Raw genomic sequence first — 20,201 nt, forward strand, 5'->3', positions numbered from 1 at the left:
AGCAGGTTTAATTTTTATTTAGATTTTAATTTAGTTTACCTTTTTGTCATAAATTTCCTAATTCTGCTATGTAAACATTTCTATTTCCGTGAAATGTTTGCAGATGTTAAACTTCAGCTTTCCTTCTGACTAATACTGGTTTTATAGATACAGATAACCTATCCAATAAACCAGATTGAAAAGGCCAAAAGCGGTGGGGAAGAATATTCGTGAGTAGGAATCAATCTTGGAAACGTGTACGTGCATCCTGTTTTCACGCCAGGCGCCTGAGCGGCAGTCGTCGAAGCAGCAGAAGAAGCTGGTGCAGTCTTTTCCGTCCAAACACTCGGAATCGAAATCATCCTCATCATGATACGGCACAATGTTGTTCATCTGCAGCAGGGACGTTCCCGGTCGGATGTTCACCATGCTGGATGCCCTCTGCTGTGGAGGTGTTACACATTCAGTGGGTTCAAAAGGGAATGACATGAATAAAAGAAAGAAGAGAAGTGTGAGGTACCTGTGTGTTAATGCTGGCTTTAGCCTTCTTGGTCTGTCTGTTGCTGGTGAAGTAGTGCAGAGTGCCATACTCCATGAGGGCAGCGAAGGTGAAGATGAAGCAAACAGAGACGAACAGGTCCATGGCAGTGACGTAAGAAACCTTGGGCAGGGACTTTCTGGAGATGGTGCTGAGAGTCGTCATGGTGAGCACTGTGGTGATACCTAAATTGATTATCACAAAGACATGGAATATATTTGTACACAGTTGTATGCAAATGGTTGGCCACCCCTGGCACACTCACATAATTATAATTTTTGAAGTGTAAAAGTACATGCAACCAATGCAGCAACATTGAACAGACATTGAATGTCTTTTCAAATGAAATGCACTGTTACTGGTATTTATATTGTAGATCACAGCCATCGAAAAGCTCAGAGAACAGGTTGGTGTCTATGAGAGTGCCTTTGACTGGTTCATCTCCAATCTTTCTGATAGGAGTTTTTCAGGGTCAGTTGGTCCCTATAGGGTCTGCTGGTCTCACCTGTGGTGTGCTCCAGGGTTCCATACTTGGTCCATTACTATTTATGTTGTAAATGCATAGATCACATCATTAACAAATTTAAAGACGTCTCCTACCACTGTTAAGCTAATGATATTCAGTTGTATGTTTCATTGAGACCTGATATGGCTGATAAAATGTCTAATTTAGATTGTCTGACTGCCATTAAGGACTGGATGGCCAACATTTTCCGCAACTAAATGCAGATACAACTGAGGTCCTCCTTATTGCTTCAGACATCATAGCTTCCTAAATTCATCACTCTCCCTTCTGTTCAGACTAATCTCAGAAATTAGTCCATGCTCTTTGACCATCAGCCCCTGAAAATGTTAATCGTCTGATCAGTTACGTACACTGGGCCAGTTTAAACAGGAATCAGATTGTCTACTCTGCAGTTGGTTGCTTAGCAACAGAAAATACAACGAACGAGCAACAGCGGTGGTGAAAAGTAAGAGCTGTTTTCATATATGAATGTCATAGAATGTCTGTACAATTGGGTCCAGACCTTCCCCAGAGTTTGTTTTTCACATTTAAACAACGCAGCAGGAGATTCTCTGCTCACTCACTCACAGCCAGTTTGCGGTGTCTCTACAGCCCAAGTAGATCACTGGGGTCCCGTGTATCTGTTAAAGGGATAGTTCACTGAAAAATGAAAACTCACTCATCGTCCGCAAAACACTTTAGGAGTTTCAGGGGTAAACAGTGTTGCAGCCCAATCCAATACAACTGAAGTAACTGGGGACACCTACAGAAAAATAAATAAAATGCCTCCATACTGCTCCTGTGGTTTCATCCAAGTTTCTGTAAGCCCTGAAATTAAAATTTGACTTGAAACAGCTTAATTTCCATCATGTTTCCCCCTGACTTTCGGTCGCGGACTAAAAACATGTTGTAAACGATGCAGTTTCGAGTCGAATTTGAATGTTGGGGCTTACCGACACTTGGATGACACCAGAGGAGCAGTATGGAGGCATTTTATGTTTAATGTTGTTTATTTTACGTTTGAAGTAGGAGTCCCCAGTTACTTCAATTGCATTGGATTTGGCTGTTTACGTTGTTTACCCCTGAAACTGAAAACTGTTTTGTGGACACTTCTCCCACCACAAAATGAATTTTCATTTTTCAGTGAACTATCCCTTTATTTGTATATGAGCATTATGAAAAACTCTTCCTATAGATTAATGTTCTGCAGTATCTATTAAAGCCTATTAAAAACAACTGAAAACCCATTTGTTTACACTGGCTTTTTCTCACCATGTGCACTGTTGTGTTTGAATCCATGCATTTATATTGTCTTTTTGTTGCATCTTTTTCAGAGTTTTTCTTTTATTTAATACTTTTATTGTGTATTTCACATTACTGGTGTTATTTTATTCATATGAAGCACTTGGTGACCTTTACCTGAAATAGCTGCTATTGTAAATTCACTTAGTCACTTAGTTACTTACTAAACTTAAAATAAAATAACTTAACTGCTGCATTTGCAAAAGTTGGGTCTACTACTTGTGAAACACTCAAACCTTAATGAGTACATTAGACCTAAGTGACCGACTGTAATTAAGGTCCAGAGCTGAGAAAAAAATACTGAGGTCACAGAGGAGCCATAGTTTCCTCTAAGCAACTGACTGACAATCAGCTTATAATAAGTATAAGTTATAAAACAGATATCATCAAGCTATAATTTCCTATAGACTAATGAAGTTAAAATTCAGCTCTCTGGCTCCATTCACCAAAGGTGCGTTCGGAGGAAAGGGAGGAGAATCTAACTGTGGGGGTGGAAATTGTTTAGGGTTGTGTGGCAGCCAGCACCACAGGAAACATTCATGGATAGAAAGAAGAATGAATTCAATACAATGTCATATCCTGCCTTTAGGTGCTTTTATGAATGTCCTTGCTCTGATAAATTCAGCTGGTTATTATTACTGTGTGGTGGTGAATCTGAATACAACCAACCTATCGCATCACATTCTCATTCAAAGAGCTCAGCCCTTTAAAAATATGAACAGCAGGGAAACCAACAAATACATACATCTCTACTGTAGATTTCAACCTTTTTTCTTTTAAACTGTCAAAGATTACTATGTTATATAAGTGCACTCTGAGTAAACTCTTTATAACATAGAGAATATATCAAACCTAGAGACGTGCGGGCTGGGACGGCATCCTTATTGATCCAGAAGGAGACCCAGGACAAGACTACGATCATGCTGCAGGGGATGTAGGTCTGGATGGTGAAGTAGCCCATTCTTCGACTCAGGTCAAAGAAGATGGTCATGATTACATATTCCCCTGGAAGTTGAACAGAAAGATATCAAAGAATGACCAAAATCCTTGGTAAATAAGTGGGTGTTCAGACAGTAGTTATAAGTTAAGGTGAGAACACACCGAAAACTCAGTGAGGATGTATTTGAGATACAGTCGCTCAGATCACATTGGGAAGTGTCCATATTCTTTTAACAGTGTGAAATGACGTACATGTATATTTGCATATAGAGTGGGGGGGGGGGATGCAATCATAAGTGGTCATTGGAGGCACATGTGGAGACGCATTTTAATGTCAGGTGTGAAAAGATGAAATTGCAGTGCCAGTTGATAATACCAAGTCTGATCAGGGCCAACATGTGTTCGTGGATGGAATTTTAATAGAACCCTTTTACGTTTATTTTGAGCCGTTTTTCATTTATTGTTAAGGTGCTGTGATGTAACAGGAGATGGCTACATAATTAAAAATACTCTAATCCAATTTCCAGAAAGGCTTCCGGCCAGAAAGACAATTCTGTGTTTAAGAGTTAGGGTTTTTAAAGCAATATTTATTATATATAAATTGAATTGTCCACAGCAGTTAGTTGGACCTTTCCAACTTTGACTATAAAATCTGGTGACCTTGATCATTTTAATTTAGAAGGAAAAAGATTGGCTTTCATTTCCCCCCAGTGTAATGATAGTAAATATCTCAGAGCCATCTACATTTTGAAGGTCCTCACTGTGTTCTGAGCCACTGCTGTGTGGTCATTTACTGAAAAATATAAAGGGCCCCACAGAATACCCTGTGGCATCCCACAACACATGACCTTTGACTCTTTTGACTCATTTACATAGGAAAGTGATGAAATAAACATTTGTTTGTCGTATATATATCTGCAGGCCTTTGGTGTTACTGCTGGATGTGTTCCTGGTCTGTGTCCCCTTTTTTCTCATCTCTTCTCTAGCGCCACCCTGATCAGTCACCATTGACGTGCACCTGGCCAGTGGATTGAGGTTCTTTAAAAACTCCTGTGTCAGGATCAGAAGAGAGAATTCCAGTGTGGGTCCTGATGGTCCTCCTGGGCCTCAGTCTGGGATTTTAACATTGTGTGTGTTGTCGTTTGATGTTAATAGATCTTATGGTTTGGGCTGTTTTAAAGGCTTTGTGTTGTTGTTTTCGTGTCAGTGGTGGTCAGTGATCTAACATAATCGTGGCTCCTAACAATTGGTTTGTTATAGAAGAAATCAAAGAAGCTGTGAAGAGTGCTGAATTCCTGCTTATTCTACGATAAGGGTCAAAGTTAAGGCTGCAAGACCAATTCCTTTTATTAAATATGAAACAGAACAGTTACTTTTTTCATGTTCACCTTATTTTAGATATAATTGAATTTCTTTCTTTTTTAAGTGTACCAATACATTTGACCATATGTATGTGATGTGGCTGTATAACTATAACAGTTCTCACCTGATTGGGTGTGGGCCACATCAGAGCTGTTCCTCAACCCAACGAAGGCAAACTGATAGAGTCTCCAGTACCGCTGGTCGGCCACCTCTACCGCTCGTCTCTGCCACCGGTACATGATCTCATTCTTAGGATAACCATCTGCAGAACCCCCACACCCAACACAGTCACATAATAGATGAGTTAGCAGCCTTACTAATGCCTATGATATGTAACAGGAAGCTCACATCTGTCATTCAGAGCACTGCACATCACAGGTGAACGATGCACCATGGCAAAGCAAAGGGAGCATTCAAGATGGAACTGACTTTCCCAGTCTCATGAAATTTCTTCAAATGAGCAAGATGTCTTCAAATGCAAATAACCGTCCGTGTACTAACGCATGTGGTATGTTAAAGTGAGCTTTGACAGGCACTCCTGCAATAGTGTGTAGTAGGGTTGTTCAGGTAACACAGTGTAATTGCTCTACCTGAAAAAGGAAATTCCTATTTCTTTATTTAATTAATAATTTTTGATTATATTAATATATAAATTATTATATGTTTAGTTATGCTTGCTTGTTGAGAATTCAGTATTTTATTTGACATGAGCTTGTATTGCTTCTAAAATCGATAATTTTACATTTAAAGGGTTGAAAATCTAAATTGAGATTGAAAGAATTGTTTAGTCTTCAAACCTAAACTATATTATTTCAGTGCCTTCCAAAGTTACTTGGGTGAATAGGCAACATTCTTTTGTCGTTGTGTCCACAAATGTCTCTTGGGTACTGATTCTTCTGCATTCTATAATTACATGAACTGGCTCTGTTCACGAACATTTTATATTAACTTTTATATATACTTGTATGTATTATAATTAATAATATACTTAATATAAGTGTGCAATGCATCCTAAGTCATTTGATTAACCTGGAACACACCAAGGAGTAAACTCAGTGAACTCTCTTCTACTTCTCATTTATATTCTCGGCAGACGAGGCATGGGAAGTGAATTGCTTCCTGCCACCAGATAAAAACGAGATGGCTCCGTTCTTTGCCACTAGAAACTATGTCGATGTTTAGTTGTATAGAGTGGTGAAGTGAAGTCTGATCACAAGTGGTCACTCTGGCATCATAATGAACTCTACTTGTGAACGGATCACCCTGGACACACATTAATGGCAGGTATGAACAAAGCCATAGTTACTGTTCATGAAGTTACCACTTGTGCTCCTTTTAAGATATTTAGTGTGACTGTGCTGGTCCTGACATTTGTCCTCAACTCCATGGAATGGTCTTTGCATTTTTCACTGGTGTGTGTCATGAGAGGCTAAAGCACAATGCAAGAGACAAATGAAGAATGACACAGACAGCATGAATCAGACTGGGAGAGGGTGCATAATGCATTAAGTCTGTCAGAGAAAATGGGACTGGGTGACCTCCTCTCTCTGCTCATGGAGCTGATGATTGATTGATACAGGCTTAGAGAGGGCAGCCTCAAGCAGATGGGTCGTTTTGCAAAGAGAAGAAAGGAGGGCTTAGGCTCTATGCTAGCCCACACAGAAGCCCCTCTCTCTGGGCAAGTTGAAGTCGAGATGACTGGTTCGAAAATGGAAGGGGAAAATGTTGGACCACCTACAGCTTGAAAACTCCAGGGGGCATGAGTGCTCATCCATTGGAAAGTTATGCAGCTTAAGGTAACACTCCGCATTAATAGTCAACCTGACAAAAACAGAATTGTGACAGAGAAAAAGCAAGTCTCAGCATTGTTTGATTTCCTTCCCAAGTGGGACTGCACATAGCAAAGGAACTTTGTTCACTGTGTAATTATTCCAACAAATGTAGAAATAAATATGACAATTAAATTGTGCAATGTTTAAACTGGTGTCACCTAAAATAGAACTACACGACAAAAAACACAGATGCACACACTAAAGCTGCACAGACGACAAAGATATTTCAAGAGTTGATACATCGACATTAAAACCTGTCCTACCTTAGCGTGTACATGACCCTCCCATTGCTCCACAGCCTCAAGAGGCGGTTAGGAGTGGTGATCCAGTGGGCGTCTGATTTGCGTGAATTCCGGAAGAATGTGTCGGGAATCCAGATTTTGCCTACCATGTTACTGTTTAGCATGAGCAGCTTCATCGAGCTGTTGAACTTCAGTCGGCTGTCGTACCATGTCTGGGCAAAGAAGATGTCAATGGTGTATTCCTGCAACAGAGATAAGTAATCCATGCAGATACAACCAGTTAAAAATATAAATTTATATTAAATGTACAATAACTTTATTATACAAGAAGATTTCTAAATTGTAAGAAATCCCTACAGCCAGTAGAGACTCTCTAAGAGAGACGCTAGAGCCAACTAATGGATGGACTGCCATGAAATCCTCCACTGAGGATCAATTCTAATCTCTACAGTGAGACGCTGACCTCTCATATAGCACAATCATTGGGTCAAAATTTGAAGTTATTGACTTGATTTAAAAAATTTTGACTTGAGGGGCTAAAACAAATCTTTTCTACAAACATTTACGATTACCATACAGACAATGAAATCAGCCCTTTACTGAATCCATTACTCTAGTGACGCTAGGTTTGACAATGTTTTAGTTGAGTATTTAATGGCACATTTTAAAATGCAACAAATTGAAGCACACAATCAAAAATCGAAACTCAGAGGCACTTCATTGCTGTATTGCACACTTTGAACCATAGCTGAAGGGGAGTTTCCATCTGGTTTTGTATTCCCTTTCAACTTGAATACAATCAGACATTTAAGTTGAAACACGGTAAATTAAAAACAGAAAACACTCAAAATAACCCAAAGAGGTGGAAGAGTAAGTGTGTCGATAATGGCAAATGCAACCAGGTGCAATGGAATCAGATTGAGCAAAAACTGATATTTGCGAATCATGCTTCTAAAATGTCCACTGAAAAACACCAATGTGACACAAAGTTTTCTATATTTTTTTGACCATTCTAGTTTTGGTTGTTATGTCATCTTAATGCACCCCATTCTGGTTAAATGGCATCAACTGAAAAAAAAAAGTGCCACCAGCTGTCAAACTCGACAAACCAGCTCAGTGACATTTCAATGGAAATTGACCTTCAGTTTTCCTCAGTGGCTCAAGGTGGAACATTATTGGAGAAAATATGTGGAATTCTAAATAGCTGTGTCATGTTTTAAAGGATCATTAAATTAACCTTCACACTATTGGATATATTGCCTTCGATTATTGTACAGACATTCACGGTCCCCAGAGGATGAATCCTAATGAATAAAATGATTTAACAGGAAGTCAGTGGAGGCAGTCTCACCATGTTGATGGGGTCCACTGGTCCGATGCTGTTGACATACACGCCTGCTTCAATCACTGTTGGCCTCACTGAAATATATCAGAAGACAGACATCAACTTACACAGAACATATTTGTTAACTGATGTTATTAACATATATCACAAGGTGAACGATAGCAGCGAACAGCATATTACATGAAGGGACTTCATGTCACGTCAAAATGTATGTCTATAGCCCCGAATCACAAAGCACACACTTTCCTCAAGGCCAACAGATTCCTGTTATATTATTTTGATATCATCAGTGAGGAATTTAACTAGTTATATAATGAAGCCTGGAAAACAGACCAATCAGCAAGCTTGTCGTTATTTGTTTTACATCCATCCTGAAAGGGGTCGAGCCAATCACAACTACTTATGAAAAATGGGGAGCGTTTGACACAATGACTGACAGATGAGCACCCAATGGGAGTGTCGTTAAGCACTTTCTTTAACAACCAGGGTTGGCTGCCACTGATGTGGAGAGGTCTGTTAAATCCACCATAGAAACAGTATTTTGATAGGTTGTGGGTCTGCTCTGCGACTGTTGATAACACCCCTTATAAACTGATAATGAACTGAAGCTTTCCCATTTGTAAATGCAAACTGGTCTAGAGATGCCAGACTTCAAATAAAGTATTTTTTGAAGAAAACCTTGAATCTCTATCTTAGCACAAGAAACCTATGTAGCTGTGAAATAAAGAATGAAATTGACTTGCCTCCGATGTCAGGGCGCAGTTTGTTGTCGTAGCCCTGCAGCAGTTTATTTAAGATCAAAGTCACATCGCTCTCATAGACCCTTGGTGATAAGACCCAGGTCTTATTTATGGGCACATCTTCATAGTCCTCCTCTTCCTGTTTAATGGGCCCAAGCGCTGCACTGTGGAGTAGAAAAAAAAACACAGTAAGAATTTGTAGATTATTGGGTGTCTTTGAATGTCAGATGATGGTTCTGCATGTATGAAATGGCTCAGTGGTCAGATTTGAGCATTTTGTTAGTTTTGACATGACAGTCTATAGTTAACGCATATTTTTTGTCAACTGATAAGACTCAGTATTTTACATAATTTGATTCTCTTTTTGATGGAAATTACCTATTTTAGCATTGAAGGCTCCAGTTTCCACTACACTTGCAGACGTTTCAGTGTACTGGGATTTGTCAACAGCCTCACTATCCCAGCAACTGCATTTGAGAAACGCCCATACCGAAGAGCCTTGACATCACGAGTTTACTTTGTTTTAGTTGGAGGAGATTGAAAAAGTCCCATCCCCCTTCAGAACTTAGATTTCTGTCATTTCTCATTCATCCATCCATTGCCACAACTAATCTGGGTCTACACAGGCTTAGCAATTGCACAAATATGCTATATGTCCTTCTTCCAATGTTTACATTCCTATTTCCCTGCCCAGTGTTCCCTGTTTAACTATCTAGTTATACTCAAATATATAGGCATCGTGGGGCCTGTTCCAAGAAGCAGGTTTAACAAACTCTTAAGTCTGAGTCTATGAACCCCAAGATTGGAAACTACAAGTTTTCATTTCCAGAACAGCTGACCAGAGTTAAATCTATCAACTCATTTAAATTCAGTGAAGCCAGAAGGATTAACATCTGGCTTCTTTAATGTGTGCTCAAGTGCTGAAATCCTGTTTGTTAGAATAAATGATTCGATATCTGTTCAGCTGTAACCTGATGGAGAGATGAACATATAACATAAGTTTATAGATCCATGACCGAACCTCATCGTCTGAACCAGTCACAGCCAGATGAGTCTAGTGAATTGCAGGTGAAAAAAAAGGTATAGTTCAAACTGTACATTTTCAAATGTCTATTTAATATTTAAAAATGTACTCAAGAGCATTCAATGACCATATCACAACATGTAGTAAACACAGTAACTGAAAAGGTGTTAAACATGTTTACTTAAAAACTTTAAACGTTTTCAAAAAGTCTTTGGCCACACAGCAAACATAAATCAGATCTCACATAATCTAAACTAAATGAACTAGTAAATGATAACCAGAAAGTTATCCTAATGTCCACATTTAATATATTTAATTATAAGCTGAGGACAAACCGACACAGTGTAATATGTTAGAGATCACTGTACATGTCCTCACATTGATGACTGACTGATCCTTAAAGAAGTAACTTTAGTAAAGACTAATGTACAAGCAGAATTTTAATCTTATCCCAACTATAAACTTAATCGAAAAGTGTGATCATAAATGCACTGTGATATTGAGCGAGAAAATGAAGCATCATGCCAGAAGGAGGAGACGGAGAGACAGGAAATCCTCCGGACATTCTCCGGAGTGGCTGTTGATGTGAACACAAATGTCCAAGTGAGAGCCTCTGGACTTTTTGCAGAATCTCTGGAGGAGCCAATGTGAGAGCACAGCTGGAGATCGTCCACAGAACCCCAAAATGTACAAAAAAACGAAGAAAACTGAAAAGACTACAGACTGAATATCTAAGGACGTAAAAGTGGCGCCGTACACGTAGGAGACACCAATAAAGACGTCAAGAGAGCTTTTGGTGATGAAGGCCGACGCCAATGTCTATGAGCTGTGAACAAAAACATGTGATCTCTGCAGCAGAATTATTATGTTACTTCCTGCCTCTGCATGCTGCACCACCTGAAACTATAGAATTGTCTTTGTGTCTTTATGTCTTTATGTAGTAAGCTGTAATTTTATAATTTTGGATGTCATTATCCTGCACAGTGAACTGTTAAAGAGATCTCAGCTGCTGGGACGGAACACCCAGGGTTCCCCTCATTTCAGGGTACACAAACTCAGTTTACTAAGGCCAATTTCTGGTACAGGGCCCTGGGGAATTTTCAGTGTGTAATAATGCACCTAATTCTATTTGGAATTTGTATAATGAAGCCCTTGAGGTGTTTCAGCTGTTCAGCAGTCTTCACTCAAAAGGTCTCAGAGACTTCTGATGAATCAAATGAGCTTTAGTTTAATCCCTCCAGCTGTCTGCACCGTCTGTTTTCCTCCAACTTAAGTGTGTATGTAACCACAGTGATTTTTGCACTGGGCTCTGAGCACTTCTAAAAGGTGGTGACCTCTTGACTTCTGAAAAGTGCTTGAGCGTAAATGTAACTTAATTTACATGTGGACTTGTCTCTATCTCTCCTTCTACCTGCTGCACTGGTACACAGGGGATAAGCAATAAATCTAATCTATGCTGCCATTATGTACAAGCGATATATGTCTATTTCAAACAATGTAGCTGTCACTGCTCATATACCGCCATGTGTCCTTTACTTTGGCGTGGTTTCTAAACAATACAACCCTAAGAGGGCAGTGCAGAGTCGAGGGTTTCTGTCAACAAACATGGCGACGGCGGAGGAGGTTGTGATAATGGACCTCAAAAGGCCCCACTTTGTAAACAGCAATGGTCTGTGAGGCCATTAAATACGTTGTGACATGTGGACAGTGAATTCTTTGTTGCGGTGTGTCCCAGGTCGTCTCACTTGAACTATTCTGTTGGTACTGCTCCGTTTGATCGGTTTCATCCATAACTGTAAGATTTTAGACGATATTAACAAACATGGACAAAATTAATGCAGAGTACAGATTGAATGTCGTCCTTTTCCATATCATATAGCATAAACTTACATTTAGATTCCTCTGTCAAATCGATATCAGAATCAGGTGTCAAATATCACTGCATCACATGTATTCTTATAAACAGATGTGAAAGAATCTGGATCCGAATTAAGTTTTCTTCTTTTCTTCTTTCCACAGAGGCAGGTAGTAATGCATTACATTTACTCCGTTACATGTACTTGAGTAGTTTTTTCAATAAATTCTACTTAGAGAGTTGTTTTGCAGAATACTTTTTACTCCTACTCAGTTACATTGATGATGAAACAAAACTACTTCCACTCCGTTACATCGGGCCACCCACTTCTCGCTACTTTTCCTTGTCTGTGATTTATTAATTCTTACACTCAGCTGAGTGGACACAGTGATTTCCCAACAGTGACGCCCAGGCCACACTGAGAGTAACGGCTGCTCCGTGGATCTGCTGCATGTCACATGTGTGTGTTGTTCACACAGGCAGCGTGTCTGCAGCGGAGCTGCAATGTGAGGTTTCTGGTATGATCACTGTATTTCCTTGAATAAAAGTACAACTCTATAAGCAACTATGCTATGAAACTGTGCATCTTCCTGTATTTCAATAACACTAAACATCTTGATCAAACAAAACCAAAGTTTTTTACAAAACCTTGTTAAAACAGCAGAAACACTGCAGTGCTTTTACTTTGAAAGAGGTACAGGAAGTGTTGCAAATATTTATGTATGTGACATATTCAACAGATAAACATTAAAACTGTGGTGAAAGATCATTTCCATTATCTATTCTGCTGTGAACTGCGCGGTACCTGGAGAAAATAGGCGAGACCTTGATTCAAAAGATGGATGTTTTAATAACACGTGGTGTATTACTGATATGCCGGTGAATATTTCATGTCTTAATTTATGTTACATATTTTAAACTGTAAAGATTTACTTTATTTAATGGAATAGGTTGTTTTTGAATGACTGCATCTAAGCCACTCCTGCAGGGATTGATAGTTTTATTTTATTTTATTGTCTTATCTTGTTCTGAATATAGCACTGAATCAACACCACGTCTCCATATTTGTGCTCTTCACCCCTTTTATCTTACAACCTAGTTTGGAAGATGTATATTATATGGCATCGATTTATTTTGCTTCATTTATTGGAATATTATTTTTATTTTTGAATGTCTGTATCTTCCTATCCATTATTTTATATACTATTTACTTCTACTTGAGTCATTATAATTATAAAGTAACAATACTTTAACTTGAGTACTGTTTCTGTTTACTCTACCCACCACTGTTCAGAATCAAGTGTCTGTTTTCCACTGTCCTGCCATGCTGTGTCTTTACCAGGCAGTTACACATGGCTGAACTCTCCGTCTGTGCCAAGCTGCTCTTCTCTCTCGACGAACACGGACCTGATTATGTGAAGAGACCTGGCGACTTGGCGTAATACAAAGACATGACCTCAACCATGGCACAATAACCCAGCACACTGTTGTCCAACACTCATCTGAATCTGTGTCTTGAAAAGTGGCTAAATTGAAAAATAAAACGCTTTGTTTAAAACCAAACAGCTTTGTTCTGGCTCAATTCCGTCTCCTGTGCAGCCTTGTCGCTGCTGGGGAGTGGACATGACTGCTAGAACCTACAACTTGCAGCCTATCTTTGCCATCGGCACTAGCACCCCGACGGCGCCTGCCCACAGGAAATGCAGACAATGACTAGCTCAGCTGGGATTCCGCCTCATTGTGTTCACCAAACTCCACATCCCAGAGATACAATCACATGCTCAGTCTGCTCCATTTAATCCAACTCTCTAATGCTAAAACTCTCCCTCCCACTGGTACCGTCACTTTCTTTTATCATTTCAGGTTCAATCAATTGGTCTTATCTCTTTTCATCCCTGCAGGGCACACACCATCACTCACCACAATAGACTGGATACAGCCTATAGTGTAACTGAGCTGTCAGCTGCTCTTAACAATGTCAAAGGGTTAAGGTTTACATTAACTCTTGACAGGGGTTCCTTAACAACTTGAAAATGAAAAAAAATGAATTGTTTTATGAATCCTCTTTTGTGTCAGAAAAATGCTTGTTATATTCATTTGTCACTTTTGAAAAGAATAACTAAAGAACAACTTCTATTCTTTGTGATGGATTTAGCCTGTTACCAGAACCTGAATAAGAAACAGTTTAATTCAAGTAACACATTCGAGTTGCTGCCTGTTTGTATCTGTGACCCTTGAATGTTTCAATACAGTTTGATTTGAATCAGGTTTATTCTGATAGCTGCCACCTTTAAGAAATGGCTCCCTGTGTGCACTCTGAGGTCAGACATTGACACAAGCTTTTGCCTCCTCCTCCCGACTCTGCTTTTATATGTTAACAAACTAACTCTCAGTAATTTCAAGAGGAGTGTTACAAACTCTCCTGTGTGATAAGGTTCAGATTTAAGGCACTGCATGTAATGTTGTTTCTATTATGCTACTGTCATAACACAACAGAGTGGAAAAACATCTCGAAACAACACAATTATCGCAGTTTGTTAAAACATATTGATTATTTGTGGAACACATTGATACATATTTTCAGTTTACTTGTTGCCAGCATTTCATGTTATTACGTCCTGCACCCTTATGACCTGAAAGGGGGAAAGACAGCACATCCTCAATGATACACCAAGAGAAATTCAGCAGTTTTCAGACTGGACCTTACAGCACATCAACACCAGCGTCTGCCCTGACCGAAACCTCTCCTGACATCTTGGTGTCTTCTACCCACATGGCACTGCTTTTTCATCCAGAGAAGGTTTTTTGCATTTTGTCGCCTGTTTCAAACTTCATCAAAACCCCCCGGAGCGGAGGCTCTGAGTCAGACATTTGCGTTTGCACATACAGCCCCTCCAGAGAATGTCCGGAGGATCTCAGAATATTTGAATCATTTTGTTTGTTGCCAATAATCCTCCATTGCGCAAGAAAACTGTGCAGACAACTTCAAAAGGTACAGTAGGTGAAAGCTGAAGCAGATCGTGGCTCTATAAACTGTGGAGGGTGTTTACTGACGTCAGTTCAGGCACAAATGGTAATGCTGACCTTCAGAACTGAATTTCTGACAGATCTGGAGACATTCATGTGGAAAACACTGACTTTGTATTTCTAGTAATACGTTTCTTCACTCTGTCATTACAGCCAGTAGTTTTTACATGGGAGCGATGTGAGGAAGTGAAGCTCATTATAACACACTGGGGCACAGCCTCCAGCACGGAGTCGCTTGAGCTCAGCTGAAGCTTAAAGTCACACATCTGAATGTTCTTGTTTTGATGCTGAGTGTTGATTCAACTGGAACCCTGGAGACTTTTTAGCCATGAATCAGTGACTCCACTGCGGTTCAGTCAGTTCACCACACAGCAGTGTGCTAATCAATGAGATGTGCCTGCAGTGGGTGATGTTTTTCATATTCTATAAGAAGGTATACACATTTTAACTTTTACCATTTTTACAACACAATTGCGTGTGTATGTACCTTAAGCTGCGCATACAAGGTGATTTTTGACCTGATTTCTAAGACAGGTGACTCGTTTTAGAGTTGGATCAAATTTCTGCTTTGTTGTGCGCTGCTTGTTGTGCAGTGGACGGGGGGTGCAAGGAGCGATCTGAGGGTTGGACAGTAAGAATAATTTCTGTCGCAGTCTTCTCAGTCTCACACTGATAAATCATAGTCACAAGTCGATTCCCCAAATTTAGCACCTTTTCCCTCACTGTGTCAGCAGCAAGAAATTATTGCTGGAAGCAACTGCAAAGCAAGAAAGAACAAAAGGGAGAGAAAGGGGTTCTTACAGTACGTTAATCAGAGTTTAGCTAGTGATCAATTTACAGTGTAGTAGCTTTAAATGTATTAGCCTGACCAACATGCCCCTGTCTTCGAAGCCACAATGGGTCCATATGCTGACAGCTCTTTTTTTGGGACATTTCAGCACACAGAATGACACGATCCACTGTGTATGCCCGGTTTTAGTGGGGGGGTGGGTAAAGAAATAAGAGAAAACCGATGTTAACGGGACTCAGGTTGGTATTTTATACTCACGGGGCACTTTATTAGGAACACCTGCACCTACACTATGCAATTGCCCAATGAGCCAATCACGTGGCAGCAGTGCAATGCATAAAATCATACAAATACAGGTAAGGAGCTTCAGTTAATGTTCACATCAAACATTAGAATGGTAAAAAAAATGAAATCTCAGTGACGTATCATGATTGAGGCGTGTTTGACTTTTTCGGAAACTGCTGATCTCCTTGGATTTTCACCAGAGTTTTACTCAGAATGGACAGAAAAGACAGAAAAACCTCCAGCAAGTGGAATTCCTTGTTGATGAGAGAGGTCTGAAGAAAATGGCCAGATTAGTTTCAGCTGTCAGAAAGGCGTCTGTAACTCAGACAACAGCTGTTTACACCTGTGGTGAGTAGAAAAGCCTGGAAATGAAGCAGATGCCATCATTTGTATGCTACAGGTAGTGTTGTTGCTGACCAAGTGCATCCCATAAAGCAGAGATGGAGATGGACTTCCACATCTTCTCATGGCTGCTTACACCTACTTTATTCATATGACTGTTTCCATGGTGCTCTACTTCCTGCTGGAGTCTAATGTCTAATGTCTCTGAGTCTAAAACCAAGGCCGAGCAGTGCAAATAATGGGCGCTGTTAAGTAGTGAAATGGTTTACAGTAGAGATATGGCCATTAGGAATTGGAGAAGTTGCACATTGAGTGAGTTGTTTATTTGACTTTTGAGATTAATGTTAATACACGCATGGAAGGGAATGGTTCCATTTTTGTATATACTGGATATTCAAATCAATTTTATTTGTATAGCGCCAAATTATATGCATATTTATTATAGATTATCTCAAGGCACTTTCCATAGTTAGGTTGTAAAATTATAGAGACACCCAATAGTTCCCACAATGAGCACACTTTGGTGACTGTGGAGAGAAAAAACTCCCTTATTAGGTGGAAGAAACCTCTGGCAGACCCAGACCCAGACTGTGGGCGGCCATCTGCCTCTGCCGGATATCATTTTAGAGAACAGGGGGACACATAAGGGGTCAAACCTGCAAGTAGAACCATGCTGGATTTTCAACTATTCCATCTTGTTTGGCATCAGATGAAAAGCTTTAGTTAGTTCTGGAAGGGAAAGAGGTTTTTGATTGTGAGCGTTTGTAGGAAGATATTTAGGAGAAATGCTTCCACTGGTCTCATGTCAGATCAATCCTCTGGAAGTTTGATGAGAAGAGATCATGAGTTTCTCACCCTAATAATGCAGCTGCAGCTCAAGTAAAACTTGTATTAATACATGATTTTGCTGCCCTCCCGACATGGTAACATGTTAGACAAAAGGCTCTGTTTCTATCTCTGGTTCCACTGTGTGCAATGATTTTGAACAACATCAGTGCTACATCTGTTTTGCAGCCAAATCCAATACAATTAAAGTGAACAGTGACCTCGTCTTCAAACGTAAAAAAAACCAACAGAAACAAACATAAAATGCCTCCATACTGCTCGTGTGGTGTCATCCAAGTGTCCGTAGGCCCTGACACACAGGTCATTCACACCGTGTTTTAACGCCTAAATGTCCTCTGTGATCCTCCTCTGGAAAACTTTGCACATACGCTGACCTGCACAGTGAAGCGGGACAGTGAACCAACAGTAAGCAGAGCATGTTTGATCGGAGGGGGGGATCAGTTTTTTGTAAATTAGACTACATCTGCATCTGCATACTAAAGAGAAGATATTAACATGCATCAAAATTATATATATTAGGAATGCATTATTGGAAGACCACAAGGGGTTTAACGTCAGGACCACAGGCATGGTGGGGGTGTGGCCATGCTGTGAGCACGGGCAGCTGACCCTGGGTCCGTGGGTCCGTGGGTCCATCTGATGGCTCAGTACAACCCCTGCCCAGTTTTCGGCCGGGAAAAACCCTGGATACTCACAGAGTCAGACTTTATTTGAAGAACGTAACGCGATCGCCTACGTTATATTTATTGTTTCATACCTGATTGCGTCGGCCCATTTTACTGGCCGTACTGACACAAATACCAGTCCGGCCCAACGGGAATCGTCCCTGTCTTCCCAATTAGCCACTCCCGGCCTGTCCAAATCCGCATCTGTCTTTGCTTCGCTTGGACATTCTATCCTTACGACTATTATTTTCTTAAATACTTTCCCCCCACATTTCAGCTTCGCTTCCGGTCTAGGCATAACTGTACTGTTTGTCCTAAATGAGAAATGAAAAAAGGAATTTATAGAAAAAAATTGGGACCTGTTTTTCGTTTTGAAACAAAAATGTTTTTTGCTTTGGTTTTTTGGTTCTGAGACCAAAAGCCTTTTTTTTCGTTTTATAGTTACACATAAATGAGTGATTATCAGATGATACCCAGACCCAGTTGTCACATGCAGGGCAGTGGGCCTGTCCCCTCCAGGACACACTTCACACCTGTGTGACCAAGTGACAAGGTTTCCCTCAGGGCTCTGGTTCAGAACAGCAGAAACATCCATCATCACCCACTTGACACTAGAACAGAAACGTGCTCAGAGGCTGTGGAAACACAAAGGGGCGATGCAGGTGTAACACCAACACACACTCAATAGACCAACGGGCTATCACACAAATTAGAAAGACATGTTGATCCAGGACGGTTCATTTGAATGATCATTTCTCCGTGAAGCACAGGAACCTCAGAGGTTTTCCCTCTAAGGCCCCCCCAGCTCACACAGGGACCCTCAGAGCTGTGATCACAGGTGCAACACAAGATGTTGGAACAACGACACAACAGCACCGCATGAACGTCTGCAGCCATTCACCCTGACAAACCTCCCTAATGCTGGAGACATGCATCACCCCCGATCACACCCACCGATCACACCCACCGATCACACCCACTCACCAAAGTCCGAGCAGGGCGAAGAGCAGCCAGGGGTTCATGGCTTTGTCCTCCACGGTCCTGACAAAGAGCCGCTTCATCCTCCTCCTCCTCCTCCTCCTCCTCCTCCACGGCGGGGGAACGAGCCTGTCGGTGTCCGCGGGAGCTGCGAGGGAAGCGGGTGTTCGTGTCGTCGGGTCGGGTCTGGATGCAGCCGATGCGGGTTAAATGAAGGGACGAGGGGATGTGAGAGATGCGTCCATGGTGTGTGTGTGTGTGTGTGTGTGTGTGAGGAGGGGGGGGGACGTGGCAGAGTGCGCGAGGATGGAGAGCTGACTCGCCTCCAGTCCATCTGCAGTGCCGCTAACTGGCTGCGCTCACACTGCCGCCGCTGGAAGAAACTCCAATCGGTCTTTTCCTCTTCAATGAAGACTGATGTGATCGCTGTACGTGTTTATTATTGATCACTACCATTCACCCTGACGCTTCTGTGTCCAGTGACAACAGACACCAGCTGCTGTGTGATCCATCGTTGGTGCAGGACGCACTTCACCGTGTCCACTTTGGACAACCACAGGCTGGAGAGGCTGCGAGCAGCTGGAGCAGCTGGACACTGGGTTCAGCGTGTTGCTCAAGGGCACCTTGACAGAGTAGTGAGAGGTCATATTCATGCCACACTGTGCTTTAGGGTTTCTCAGTATATAGACAACGTTTTGGTACTACAGTGATCATATGGCCCAACACTTAAAAAACAAAATCTTTAAATTATGAAATAATTTGGATTTTCTATATAGGCTATTGATAACATTTTGGTAAATAAATAATGAAACTGAGTTTGTTTTATTTATTTGTGGCCTTAACAGTATATCATGTCTACCTACGAATTCCACAGACGTCTGTATGTGGAACACATATCTCGCAAACCGTTCATCTTACGGCTTCACACTTAAAATAAATGTAAATGTATCCTTAATCACCCAATGAAGTGCAGTGTCGAATATGGTGTGATTTGGAAACACAATATGTTCAATCATCTTCAAATTTAATTTGAATAAACAGGCAACCAGTGCTCTAGTGCGGTGTGGCAGTGTTCTTACATTCCCAAATAAACTACAGCGGTGGTCGGCAACTGGATCAAAATCGCTGCAGATATTTTTGATAATTTGATATGTTTATTTCACAATATTGAATGACACAGACATTCACAAGTGTAGCAGATGCAGAACTCTGTCAAGGCAGCAACATCCATAAAATATTATCCTCTGTAGCAATTAATCAACAAGTACAAGCGCAATGTTTGTTTTGTTGCTTCAATGTTTCATATTGAGCTGAATTAGAGTATATATTTTTTTAAAGTTCTGAACCTGGGTCTAGCATTTGTGTCAAGTGCTTAACAGACCTCTGAAATAGTCGACATGTTGTATATAGAAAATAACTGCAGTCAAGTCTTTATATATATATATAAAAGCAGCGCACGTGAACAGTAACAAAGCTAATTCAGGTTCATTTTATGAAAAACACTGACTATAAATTCTTTATTGCATACAAACCAGGTAGGATAAACGCAAATATTTCTATATCCTCAGGCCTTGGTTAAGCACACAACACTTGTTGGTCAGATAT

At 40.6% G+C, this 20,201-nt stretch overlaps 1 protein-coding gene across 3 annotated transcripts; it reads right to left on the minus strand.

Moving 5' to 3' along the window:
- gabrg1 (gamma-aminobutyric acid type A receptor subunit gamma1) lies at nucleotides 1–19,361 on the minus strand. Of its 3 annotated transcripts, none has more exons than XM_034576404.1 (9): nucleotides 18,603–19,361; nucleotides 8,788–8,948; nucleotides 8,051–8,118; nucleotides 6,721–6,941; nucleotides 6,364–6,446; nucleotides 4,750–4,887; nucleotides 3,177–3,329; nucleotides 505–702; nucleotides 1–428 (listed from the first exon to the last, which is right to left on the minus strand). In XM_034576404.1, the coding sequence occupies exons 1-9, from the start codon at nucleotides 18,677–18,679 to the stop codon at nucleotides 142–144; spliced, it is 1,386 nt and encodes a 461-aa protein (XP_034432295.1). In that variant the 5' UTR covers nucleotides 18,680–19,361; the 3' UTR covers nucleotides 1–141. The 3 variants fall into 3 exon arrangements, with proteins under 3 accessions (XP_034432295.1, XP_034432296.1, XP_034432294.1); XM_034576405.1 differs by having other exon boundaries at nucleotides 1–420; nucleotides 500–702; nucleotides 18,603–19,359; XM_034576403.1 differs by having other exon boundaries at nucleotides 1–423; nucleotides 500–702; nucleotides 18,603–19,338.
- Between the last annotated feature and the right edge of the window lie 840 nt (nucleotides 19,362–20,201).

This window comes from Hippoglossus hippoglossus, chromosome 22 (assembly GCF_009819705.1).
Source record: "Hippoglossus hippoglossus isolate fHipHip1 chromosome 22, fHipHip1.pri, whole genome shotgun sequence".
Taxonomy (NCBI): domain Eukaryota; kingdom Metazoa; phylum Chordata; class Actinopteri; order Pleuronectiformes; family Pleuronectidae; genus Hippoglossus; species Hippoglossus hippoglossus.

Excerpts from the sequence above, each read along its gene's own strand:
- gabrg1 (XM_034576404.1), bottom strand. The coding sequence starts at position 18,679 with ATGAAGCGGCTCTTTGTCAGGACCGTGGAGGACAAAGCCATGAACCCC. Across the intron at positions 8,949-18,602 it reads TTCGCCCTGCTCGGACTTTG|TGCAGCGCTTGGGCCCATTA; the intron begins GTGAGTGGGTGT and ends TCTACTCCACAG. Across the intron at positions 6,447-6,720 it reads AGGGTCATGTACACGCTAAG|GTTGACTATTAATGCGGAGT; the intron begins GTAGGACAGGTT and ends TGTTTTTGTCAG.